At 59.1% G+C, this 11,575-nt stretch overlaps 1 protein-coding gene across 2 annotated transcripts in view; it reads right to left on the minus strand.

Moving 5' to 3' along the window:
* Nucleotides 1-3,559: 3,559 nt before the first annotated feature.
* TACC3 (transforming, acidic coiled-coil containing protein 3) overlaps nucleotides 3,560-11,575 on the minus strand; it is a 17,478-nt gene continuing 9,462 nt past the window's right edge. For both annotated transcript variants that reach the window (XM_008569183.1, XM_008569177.1), the window contains 10 exons: nucleotides 10,874-10,926; nucleotides 10,364-10,467; nucleotides 9,399-9,486; nucleotides 9,051-9,155; nucleotides 7,791-7,867; nucleotides 7,661-7,704; nucleotides 6,733-6,893; nucleotides 4,060-4,166; nucleotides 3,847-3,967; nucleotides 3,560-3,765 (listed from right to left, as the gene is read on the minus strand). In XM_008569183.1, coding sequence (XP_008567405.1) covers nucleotides 3,700-3,765; nucleotides 3,847-3,967; nucleotides 4,060-4,166; nucleotides 6,733-6,893; nucleotides 7,661-7,704; nucleotides 7,791-7,867; nucleotides 9,051-9,155; nucleotides 9,399-9,486; nucleotides 10,364-10,467; nucleotides 10,874-10,926 — 926 coding nt within the window. In that variant the 3' untranslated portion in view covers nucleotides 3,560-3,699. The remainder of the gene's footprint in view (nucleotides 3,766-3,846; nucleotides 3,968-4,059; nucleotides 4,167-6,732; nucleotides 6,894-7,660; nucleotides 7,705-7,790; nucleotides 7,868-9,050; nucleotides 9,156-9,398; nucleotides 9,487-10,363; nucleotides 10,468-10,873; nucleotides 10,927-11,575) is intronic.

Below are 11,575 nucleotides of genomic sequence, written 5' to 3' on the forward strand. Positions count from 1 at the left end.
TAAAAAAAAAAAAAAAAAAAAAGAAACCTCTTCTTTGGCCTCATCCAATCCTGGTGGCTGCAGGAGCAGGACCGGTCATTCTGAGGTGGCCTCCTGTGGCCTCTCCCTACTTGGACCTCCCAACAGGGACAAGGGACAAGGGTTCAGCCCACCCAGGGCAGCCCGAAGGTCAGGTGAGAAGGAGCAGAGAGCCTGGCTTCAGTGCCCAGGTCACATGGTACCAACACCACCCATGGGTCCTTCCCACAGGGGGTGCTCAGCTTAAGGAGGGTCGTTCTGGGCAGCCTTGCTGCACCCCCATCCTGTTCTGTGCCCACGGAGACTCTGCCCCATCCCTATCCAGTCCAGTCGTGTGGCTGGCAGCCCCGAGGAGGGAAGCCAGATGGAGGAGCTGTGGGGGACTGAGCCCTTGGAGACCCAGCGTCCACTCTGCCCTGATGAAAGGGCCTTGACCAGCCCAAGAGGCAGCTGGGGGCTCCACTCCAGGATGGTCCCACATGGACCCTCAGAGGGTGGCATGGGCACGGCGGCTGCTCGAGGCAGGGCAGGCGGGTGGGCAGTGGGTGGGCTGCGGACCAGGCAGCCCATCTGATGGTGGGGTCTTATCAGCTCAGGCTACCATGACAAAGGACCACAGACGAGGGGCATAGACAGCACGCATGCATCTCACAGTCTGGAGGCTGGAAGTCCAAGACCGGGTGCCCCTGTGGGGTGGGGGATGGGGGGCTCCGGAGGGGGGGCTCCTCCCAGCGTGCAGATGGCCGCCTTGTGTCCTCACGTGGCAGACAGCGAGCTCTGTTCTCTTCCCCTTCTTTTGAGTGCACTGACCCCACCAGGCTCCTGCCCTGACCTTATCTAAACCTAATCTCCCAAGGGCCCTCCTCCATGTACCATCATATTGGAGGTTTGGGCTTCAACACATGGATTTTAGGGGACACGTTAACTTCATAACAGTGGGAGTCCACTGCAGGCTGTGGGCTTTGGTAGGCCAGGCCCCCAACCAATGGCCCACACACCACAGGGGGTTTTCTGTGACCCTCTCTTCCACGCGCTGGGAAGGTGGGGGGCCATGGCCGCTGCTGCCTCAGTGATAATTCCTGCTCCCTCCCGCTCAGCGATGAGGCCTGCAGGTGGCCCTCTGAGCAGCTTCCTATTTCCCTGTATCTCCCACCCTGGCAGGAGGCCCACGAGGCGCTGGCTGCATAGATGTGCAGGGGACACAAGGCTGCGCAAGCCCAGGCCCGCTGCTGTGTGCCCAGCTCGGGTCATGTTTACCCACAGAAGGCCAGTGCCCAGGACCCCGCCTGGCTTTGCAGCCTGAGTTAACTTAGCCTCCAGGATAAACACCCATTCAGCTGCACAAGGCCCCTTTGTCCTGGGAGAGGCTCCCAGCCCAGGATGCTGCCCGGCGGCCGGTGTCCTCGGCGTGGCCCCAGGCCAGGCCGGCTGCCCCAACACGTCCAGTGTGGCCTTCTCTAGGCAGACGCCTGGCTAGGCTCAGAGAGGCCCCAGCAGGGGGCAGGGCCTGGAGCAGCTCTTGGAGGGGATGGGAGAGGTCAGGCGGGCAGAACTGGGTGAGGAAGAGGCCCAGGCAACCAGTGTTCTGTCTCCTGAGGCCTCTTCAGAGCAAACCGACCCTGCAAAAAGGTGGGAGTCCTGCAGCCACGTGGCCACCCTGCACACTGGCTGGATGCACCTGTGGGCAGGTGGGGATTCTGAGGAGGTATGGCGTGGCCTGTCTGCAGCAATCCGAGCCACAGGGCAGCTGGTGAGCTCCGGAGGCGAGAGGTCCCCCCAACCCCTCATCCATCCCGGCCCCGGCGGCTCCCCCATCCACCTTATCCCAGGCAGGAGGGGCGCGGTCCACATCCTGTGCCCGGCCTGGACTCTCCCCAGCAATGGCCACTGTTTCTTGTCTGTGGAGTGGGCCTCGGCAGGCTCTCAGAGGTCCCTCAGTTCTTAAGCTCCTCTGGGGTGGGACTGTACCCCATTTCTGTCCAGATCAGGGGTGGGACGGGGGTCCCCGTACAGGGGCGGGGCATGGGATGGTCCTGGGAGGCCAGTCAGAATCTGCAGGGATCTAAGGAGATGATGGGGTTGGAGCCGAGGGAGCCATGGGAAAGGGAGAGGCCTGAGGCCTGGGGCACGCAGTGGCCCCCGACCTCCACTGAGGCTGGCTGGGTCCCTGTGCCCAGCAATTTCTGCAGCAGCCCACCTAGGCTTTTTGTACCAGGCAGTTGCCTCCAAATGGGCTAAGGACAAACTGGCCCTCCCTCTGGTGGGGCCGTGGACACCCTTCTGGCCTCCTGGAGTCCCACAGTAGGTCTGCCCAGCAGCTGGGCTCCTGAACGCACCCTCTGAAGCCTTCTTGGCACCCCAGCCCCTCCCCTCAAGGGCGTCATCCGCCTGATCCGTCCCTGAGCCTTGGCCTGTGGCCAGCAGCGACCCCTGGTGGCAGCCAGGCTCATCATCCCGGGGCGCTGGCTGCACAAGAGGCAGGTCCTGGGACTGCAGCCCCCACTTGAGAGAGGCGTGGAGGCACCCAGATTGGTGGGACCTCGCCAGGGCCCCTCCCTCTGTGGGGGCCCCACAGCCTATTGATGAAATAAAATGCTGCTGCATTCAAGTTCCTCTGCAGGCCTGAGCATGAGCACCTGGTGTGCTTCTCTCTGCTTGCGTCTCAAGGACGAGGACAACGTGGTTGTGCCCAGCAGCACAGCCTGGCAAGAACGGGTCAGCTGGCTCAGAAGGGCTCCTGGGGCTTCCCAGCTCCACCCTGCAAGCTCCACCCACTGTGCCATGCGGTCAGCGCCCAGTCCATGTGAGCATGTACCCCAGTCCCTCCTGTGGAGCAGCACTGCCACATGCCCGGCCTGGGGACACTGAAGATGCAGCCCCCACGCCCACTTGGGGAGGGTCTGTTGACTCAGACACCCCCACTTTGAGACATTACTTCTACAAGCCTTTGCTCTAGAGACACTGAGCTTCTGTGGACAGTTACAAATGTCTGCCAGTATCAGTCAGGATTCAGCAGAGAATGGCCAGTAGTTCTCTGTCTCTGACCCACCTCTAGGGACTGGCTCCCACGATGGTGATGCTTGGTTGGGGTTTGCAGAACAGCCGCAGGCTAGAAACTCACGCAGGAGCTGCCATTTATAGTCTCTTTCCTCAGGGGAAAGTTTTGCTCTTAAGCCCCTCGATAGGTGAGGCTCACTGCATTACCAAGGATGATCTCGAGACCACTGGCGGTAGGTGCTAACGAACCCTGCCCACAGTGGCCCCTGCCCGCACCTAGGGAGTGCTGCAGGCCTGCCAGGCTGGCAAGCGAGCCCCCGTTACACCTCGGCTGTTGGTCGTTTTTGGTTTTATTACATGAGAACTTGGGTCCATCTGGATTCTGATCTGTGGTCCTGAGGCAGAGCCGCAGTCCCCCACCCCAGACCATGTGGCTGACCTGAACCCCAGGGCTCTCATCAGGGACGGGGCAGCAGCGGTGGCAGGTCAGTCCAGCCTTGGGTAGAGTTGGGAACCCTTTACTTTAATCCAGGCCAGGCTAGTATCAGAATTTAACGGCAAACTTTATTTAGTCTTTATTCAAAAGCAATCTAATTTTAAAAATGAGGTTAAGACATAAGAACGAACATGAAAACTAAGAATCAGATGGACAGACCAGAGGGAGTGCCAGCTGCCAGCTTCCCATCAGATCTTCCCCATCTTGGAGATGAGGTCATCACAGATCCGGGTTAGTTCGTCATTTTCCTTAGTCTGAAGAGAAAAGACAGATCGCTGGGTTTCTGCACCATGCTCAGGGGCGGCAGCAGCAGGCCCAGGGGTCCCCGCGCCCACCTTCTGCTCCACGGTCTTCTCCAGCGAGTGGATCCGCATCTGCTCCCTCCTCAGGCTTGCCTGGAAGGCCAGGGCCTCCGCCTGGGCCTTGCTCCGGACCTGGGCGATCTCCTCATTTGCCCTGGAAGGGCAGAGGGCAGCGGGCAGAGGCCGAGCCCCTCCTTCCCGGGGGATCCCCCTGCCTGCCACCCGCACCCCTCACCGGGCACTCACAGCTCGAGCTTCTCTTCCGCGTGGGCCTTCAGCGCGCGGTATCTCTGGCCCTCCTTCTCAATCCTGGTCATGTAGTCCTCCACGCACTTCTTCAGCGACTCCTCGTTCTTAGCAACGAGCAGACATTAACTGTTTTTTTTTTCCTTTTTTACTGACCGGTAACGGGATCACAACCCTCGGTGCTGCACCCGCTCCACACTCTGCCAGTGAGCGGGAACCGGTCTCCACATGGGATCCGAACCCTCAGCGGGAGCGCCGCCGCACTCTCAAGCGGCGCACTCTCCAGTGCGCCACCAGGCCGGCCCCAGACATTAACTGTTAACAGCACTGTTTGGTTTAAGACCCTCCAGCTTGGTGTTTGGGGACCCCCAGGGTCAGTGGAGACGGCAGACTGTGGGGCTCTCTGGGACGTGGCAGTAAAGGAGCACTTCTGGTTTCCCTCCTGGAAAAAGCCACTCCACACACATTCCCAGCCCACCCCTCCAAGGCTCCAGGTAGCCTGTGGACCCCCACCCTCTGGGACGCCGGGCCTAACCCCTGCTCTCATGGCTGCGGCCCCTCTCACCACACCCTTGGCCTCAGCAGACACACATGCAGGCACCAGGCTCTGCTAGAGAAAGTGGGCCATGCACGTTACCACTCAACAGCCCACCCCTGCGAGAAGTGACCACCTGGCATCTGGACAAGGCCCTGAGGGCCATACATGGCCCCACTCCCCAGTCCTTTGCGGGAACCTCACCCAGCTACAAGCCAACCGCTGAGGGCTGTGTGGCTAGGAGGCACTGGAGCTCGGCAGTTTCCCCCCCATGCTCCTGGCCCTGAGTGGCCTCCCCAGAGTAGACCCCCAACCCTCATTCCTCCCACCCTGCCCTCTTCCCACAGGACCCCCCAGCCTCGCACCCTGTCTTCCAAGAACACCGACCCCGCCATCCCATGGCCTCTCCCCTTCCCCTCCCCCACCCACATGGCACTTAGACTGATTTCCTGGGTGCTTTAAAAACCATGCTCTGTGGAGGTTCCTGCCTCCTAAACCTGTGGTCTTGAGTCTAGATTGTGGAAAGTTCCTGACTACCTGTCTCCAGGTGAGGCATGTGGCTCCCCAGCCTCCCTGCTGCGGCAGTGCCCTGCTCTAGGGCCTGTGGTCTGCACACTGGCTCTCACGTGCCTGCCACCTCCCTGCAACCTTCACGGCAGCTGCACTGAACTGCATCCGCTGATTTCTAACTTTAGTAACCGTGTTTCTCAGTTCAGATTTCCATGGGGTCCGTTTCTAGCATCAAGGTCTCTACTGAAACACTACTCCTGGGAATGCTCCCCACAGGAGGACCAGCTCGGGGTGGGCCTAGGCTTCTGTCCACCTGCTGCCTGTGGCAGACCCGGGAGGTGCCTTCCTCTGCCTCCTGTTTCTGTTGACGCCGGTACCTGGAGCTGCTGTGGGTCTGTTTCCATCGACTGTCTGTGACTTTCACTTGTGTCCCTGTCTCCTCCTTCACCTGGTCATCCTTTGCCAGATGTCACTGGCAATGCTATGTGTGGCAGTAGTTGAAGATCTAAGATGTGCTCTTCCGTGGGATGCTTAGGCCTGCTTCTGCCAGGCCACGGGGGACCGGCCACTGGCCACCCACCCAACATTAGGACTGACAAGATGTGAGGCTCAGCCAGTAGGCGTAAAAGCTGCTGGTGCTGGTTCCACCAGACTCCAGAATGCCCACGTGAGTCCCCCCACCCCCACAGGGACAGCGACAGGCCCCCCTTCCAGCTGCACCCTCTGCAGTGGGCAGTTGGCCTTCTTTTTTTTTTTTTGTCCTTTTTGAGACCGGCCACACCGTGCTCAGCCAGTGAGCGCTGTGAGCGCACCGGTCATCCGTATATAGGATCCGAACCCGTGGCGGGAGCGCTGCTGCACTCCCAGCGCCGCACTCTCCCGAGTGCACCACGGGCTCAGCCCAGTTGGCCTTCTTCCAAAACTTTTGAGAGGCATATTTTAGGTCCAGTGCTTCGACGGGAGGTGTGAGCTACCACACCTCCGAGTACTGCTTCTGTGAGCAGAAACCTCTTACAGCCGCGTGGGCACCATCCAGGCCTACTCTGGAGGATGGATGGTCCTTTAGATTTCTCTCCTTCCAGTGAGCACCATGTCTGCCTTTCCCAGCAGAGGTGCTGGACTGGCACTGCAGAACGGGCACAGTGGCCTGTGCCCGAGAGGACCCCTGGGTAGCCTTGTCCTTCCTTCAGGCCTCCCCACATGGACACATGTGCCCCGCGCCCCCACCCTGTCAGGACCAATGTGGTCTGGCAGCCCAGGCTTGTCCTTCCTTCCCGAGACCCCCTTCAGCCCCGCCCTGCCTGCCTCTCACGGTCCTCTGACCACCGCTGTATCATCCTTCACACAGGCGGAGGGCTCAGGGCTGCGGCAGCCCGGCCCCGCTCTGGAGGGCGGGATCTCACGCAGACAAGCATGGCTGTACCTCCCGCCCCGACCTGGGCCACCTGTCCTCTCTGCTCACTCGTCCTCCTGCCCCCACCAGCAGCCCGGCTTGTTCACGGGACGCCCCTTGTCCTGGAGCCAGGGAAGGCTCAGCAGGGACCAAGGTGCAGAGAGAGTGGCATATGGCTTCATCAGCTCGGACTATAAACCCCCGAGGCGAGCACAGGAGGGCAGCAGGGACGCACCTTGCGGTAGCCTTCAATCACCTCCTTCTGCTTCTCAAACCGCTTGAAGAGGTCAGAGAAGGACTTTTCCATGGAGTTCAGGTCTGCAGTAAGTTGCTCTTTTTCTTTTAGAATCTTCTGGATTTCAGCTTTGCCAAGTTCCTTCTGCTTCTTAGCCTCCTCTTGAGAAGAGACAAGCAAGCACTCGGGCTTAGAGGAACAACCCAGGCACAGGGCCAGGAACAGTCAGGAAAGCGGGGGAGGGGAACAGGGGGCAGGAGGAGAGGCAGGTGGCAGCAGCGGATGTGGCCCCTGGTCAGATGGTCGGGCAAGGTGGCAAGCCCCCTTTTCCGCTGTGGTATTCCCAGGGCCAAGAAAACAGGTGTGCCTTCCACGTTAGCTCCGCAGGGGTACAGAAGTGTGGACGGTGAGCCCCTGGGCCTGGAACCCAGCACACAGCAGCAGAGGTCCCCGAGGCGAGGGGTGGCACTGAACACCCTATGAGAGGCTGTTGTGTGGCTCTAATGCTCTTGGAAAGATGAGAGGGACCAGGAAAGCACCTGCCCCAGCCAACACTGGACCCAAGGCAGGTTCCCACAGGGACGTCACCAGGAGCCCAAGTCCATGCTCCAGGTGAGGCCTGGTGTTTCTGCCTGACACCCACAGAGGCCACTGCTAGACACAGCCACCTGGTGGGGTCAGCACATGGTGGGTCAGACAGACAGCATCTGTACTCTGCCATTGCCCTGGCTGCCAGTGCAGGGTCTAAAGAATTTTGGGGCCCAACAGCCTCACCGGGAGGGGACACGGACAGGGAGTGGGATCTCAGGAGGTTGGGCTGACCTGGCCACACCGAGTGCCCACAGGCCAGGGACACCACACAGGGATGGGGGATGGGGGCAGGGAGCAGCTGCTACCTGGTGGAGGCGTGTGCACCCGGGGCACTCACCCATTGCCTGGTACACGATCTCCTCAAACCTGTCCATGATCTTCCTGCGGGAGGAGAGCAGATAAGCGTCTGTGGCCTCCCGTGGCTGGGCGGAGCTAGGGCAGTGCTGGCGTGTGGCCACGAGACTCACCCCAGCTCCAGGTTCCTCATGTGGAGCTCCTCACACCTGCTCTTCAGCTCCACGTTCTCCTTCTGTGCCGCCTCCACCTGCGGACACACACCAAGCGGGCAGCTGAGACCACGGCTCGCACCTCCTGTGGCATGTGCCCCTCCCCACAGGGGTCTGTGCACCTCCATGCTGAGGTCTCTGGAGTGATGTCACTGAGTCATGGGACCACGTGGGGCCAACAGGGGGGCCCCAGGAGCCCCATCAGGCCATATTCGCCTGGGCAACCTGCTTGCTGGAACCCAGGAGGCATCCAGCAATTGCTCTCCCCTGGTGAGTCTACCTGCCAGAGCCCCAGTGGGCTCCCCTAACACAACTCCAGGGGACTTTGTGGGCGGGTGGGTACAGGGTTCCAAGTGCCGTGCAGAGGCCACCAGCTCCAAGTCCCCGTTGAGGGGGCAGCTGGGAGAGCAGCCTACAGACGGGTGGGGGTCTTGCGGTAGAGATGATGCCGGACTTGAAGGCCAGACATTGTGGGCTCCTGGGCCAGTTCTGGGTTCCTCAGATGGGCTCTGAGACAGGACAGGGGGCTGTGAGGGACGTCCATGCCCACAGGCAGGCTGGGTGTGTCCGGGTCAGGGTGTGTGCAGCAGGACTCCAAGAGTACACCACCAGGGGTCACTATAGGCAACCTCAGAGCAGATGTGGGGGCCTGAGTCCCAGCCCTGCCAGCTGCCTTCTGGGGCCACCGCCCCCACCTGCCTGGGGACAGCCAGGCAGATGTGCTGCTCAGAGCAGTGCCTGTAGCCACGGCCCTCAGCTGTTCTTGGGCTCTGAGAGGCAATTTAGAATCAAGAGCTAAAACAGGCTGAAGCCTCAGAGTGTCCAAGGAGGGTGGAGGGAAGCACTGGCCAGGGTCCTGCATCTGCGGAAGGTGAACACAGAGCCTTTCAACCCTTCCGGAGACACATGTGGTCTGCTGAGGTGTGGCAGGGGACAGAAAAGGGGCCATGCTCAGGTCTACGGCAGCAAGGACACTCTAGGTGCCATGAGATGCTCCTGCCTGCTCAGAGGCTGAGTGGAAACCCACAATTCTCAGCTCCCTGGGCAGTAGGCCCAAGCTGAAGGGTTGGGGTATGCACGATCAAGGCCTGTGATTCTACCTCGACTCAATGCCGGCTGCCAGCCCCCAGGCCCTGCGCTCAGAGCCATCTGTGCCCATCTCTTGGCCAATCCCCAGAACAGCCACAAGTTTTACAGAGAAGCCGCTGACCCTGCCCTTACCGCCGCGTCCAGGTCCTTCTGGCTGTACTGCAGCAGGTCTATGATGGGCCCAGCAGGCAAAGGTGGACCCCCAGGCTCAAAGACACACAAAGGTGGGCCTGGCACCTGCAGGGGTGGCAGAAGATAGGTTAACCACCAGGGCCACACCTGGCCCAGCTCCTCTGCAGTGGAGATAGCAGGATGAGGAACCCGTGACAAGCCCCCCACTTGTCATAGATCAGCTGGTGGCCCCCACCCCCACCAACTGACCCGAAGGCTTCAGACCCCCAGGAATATAAAACACAGGTCTAAGACAGCAGGCATCTCTTTGGACCACAAAGATTGCTCCAAAGGGCTTGGTGTACTTACAGGAACATCCAGAGCTCCGAAGAAATCGAGTTCCACAAGCTTGGCCTCCAGTGGGTTTCCTGAGGAAGGCTCGTCCATGTGGTGCACGCTGAGACCAAACACAGGACCCATGGTCACCACACACCCTCTCAGTGTTGAGCGAGACGTAAAGGACAGATGTGTACAGTCCTAACCCAGCTTGTTTTTCGGTTTAAAACCAATAAAGTAAGGTTCATAGCAGAAAATGCAGAACCACACCCAGCAAGCCTGATCCCTCCACTGCCCCCAGCCCCACCCTCCCCACCCATCCTGAGGGCCGCTCGCCTGTCCCAGCAAGCACGGCCCAACCTGCACTGCCTGCTGCAGGCTGAGCAGAGCCAGCTGCTGTGTGTTTGTGGGCTGTGCACAGTGCAGAGGCTTTGTTTTTGCAGTTAGGTGCAGCAAACTCTTTTCCTCCCTGGCTTCGTGAGTTTCATGCCATTCTCCTCAAAATTATGTAAATGTGCTCGTTTTCTTCCAGGGCAGGAGTCAGCCCATATCTTCCACAAACGGCCAGACAATAACCATTTCAAGGGTTTGAGGTCACACACAGCCTCTGTCACAATGTGGAAATCACCAGACGATTTGTAAAGGAATGGACTGTGTGCTAATAAAACTTTATTTATAAAAACAAACAGTGGGCCCCATTTGGCCCATAGGTCATAGTTTGCTGACCTTTGTTCTAGAGATCTACTTTTTCTTTATAATGTTTAGGTCTTTAATCCACCTAGAATGACATCCATAACTAGCAAGACAGGATCCTCTGATCGGAGGGTTGGTCGAGATTGGCTTTAGGGTCACTGCATCATGTGCACTTGCTACCAGGACTTTTCTCATTCAGATCATCTCCCCTCAGTCTAGAAGTCTCTGATCAAATGGTGCCCCTTGAAAGAGCCACCCGTCTCCCCGGCTGGCACTAAAAGCTTCACAGATAGAGAAGGGCGTACCTGTTTGTCTCCATAGCCATGGGCACTGGTCTATGAGGGCTGTCTTTCAGGAGGGGGTCAAATTTAAGATATAAGGACTGCTTCCTCAAGGCCGACTCCTTAAACTGAAGGGAGGACAGAGAAGTCAACAGGTTTCACTGTTGTCCCCACACATGACAGCCCCTAGAGCTGTGGGGTGATCTGCACACTGGCTCCAGGAGATCACATGCACCCATACCACTGCCTGAGACACCACGTTCCCAGTGGCTCAGCACTTCCAAGTTCGTCTTGGGCTGAGCACCTGGGTTAGGCCTCTACTGTGACCACAGGATGCCAATTAAACCAGAAACCGCAAGAAATGGGGGCCGTAGAGAGAGACTCAGACATGACCAGTTACCAAATTTGGGCCTCTCTGCAGTTGGGGGAGATGTGGGCACCACGGGTTTTAGGCATTGAGGTGTGAGAGCAGCACAGGGGTACTGCTGGGACACAGGCTTCAGGTGAGGCTGCCGAAAAGGGCCCGGTACCTACCGAGGAAGTTCCAAACTGCTCCAGATAATCCACCTCGGCCCCCATGCCTAGAACTGAGAGGGAGCCCGTCATTGCCACCGTCGCTGCTCCCCACACTCGGGGCCCTGACGGCCACAATGAGGTCAACAGGGTAGGACCAGGGTCCTTTGGTGAAATAAATGGAGGGAGTGTTCCCAGCCAGCAGCTTCCTTGCCTGCCTTGGAGGGAGCCCCCAGGCCGTGTGCAGGGAGTGGCCCTTCCTCTCTACCACCCACCCTGGACCTGTGCTGCAGGCAGGTCCTTTGCCTTAGAGCAGGACTTCTCACCTCAACACTACTGACACTCGGGGCCTGACCATTCTCTGTGGCGGGGGTGTCCTGTCTGTGGCAGGTGTGGAGTGCTGTCCCTGCAGCACTCCCCAGGGGTGACAACCAAAAATGTCCTGATTGACAGTTACTGTTTAAAACTATCCTAGCTGGCCGGTTAGCTCAGTTGGTTATGAGGCGCAGCCTCATAACACCAAGTTCACGGGTTCAGATCCCCATACCAACCACCCACCAAAACAAACAAATAAAAACAAACAAAAAAAGCAACTACCCTGGTAAAATCTTTTAATTCCTAATAATATAACCTTTGGTTAAAAAAACCTAAGGATTGGGCCGGCCCGGTGGCGCACTGCGCTAGTGCGCCGCTTGGGAAGCGCGGAGGCGCTCCCGCCGAGGG

Source organism: Galeopterus variegatus, unplaced genomic scaffold (assembly GCF_000696425.1).
Source record: "Galeopterus variegatus unplaced genomic scaffold, G_variegatus-3.0.2 Scaffold26, whole genome shotgun sequence".
Lineage (NCBI taxonomy): Eukaryota > Metazoa > Chordata > Mammalia > Dermoptera > Cynocephalidae > Galeopterus > Galeopterus variegatus.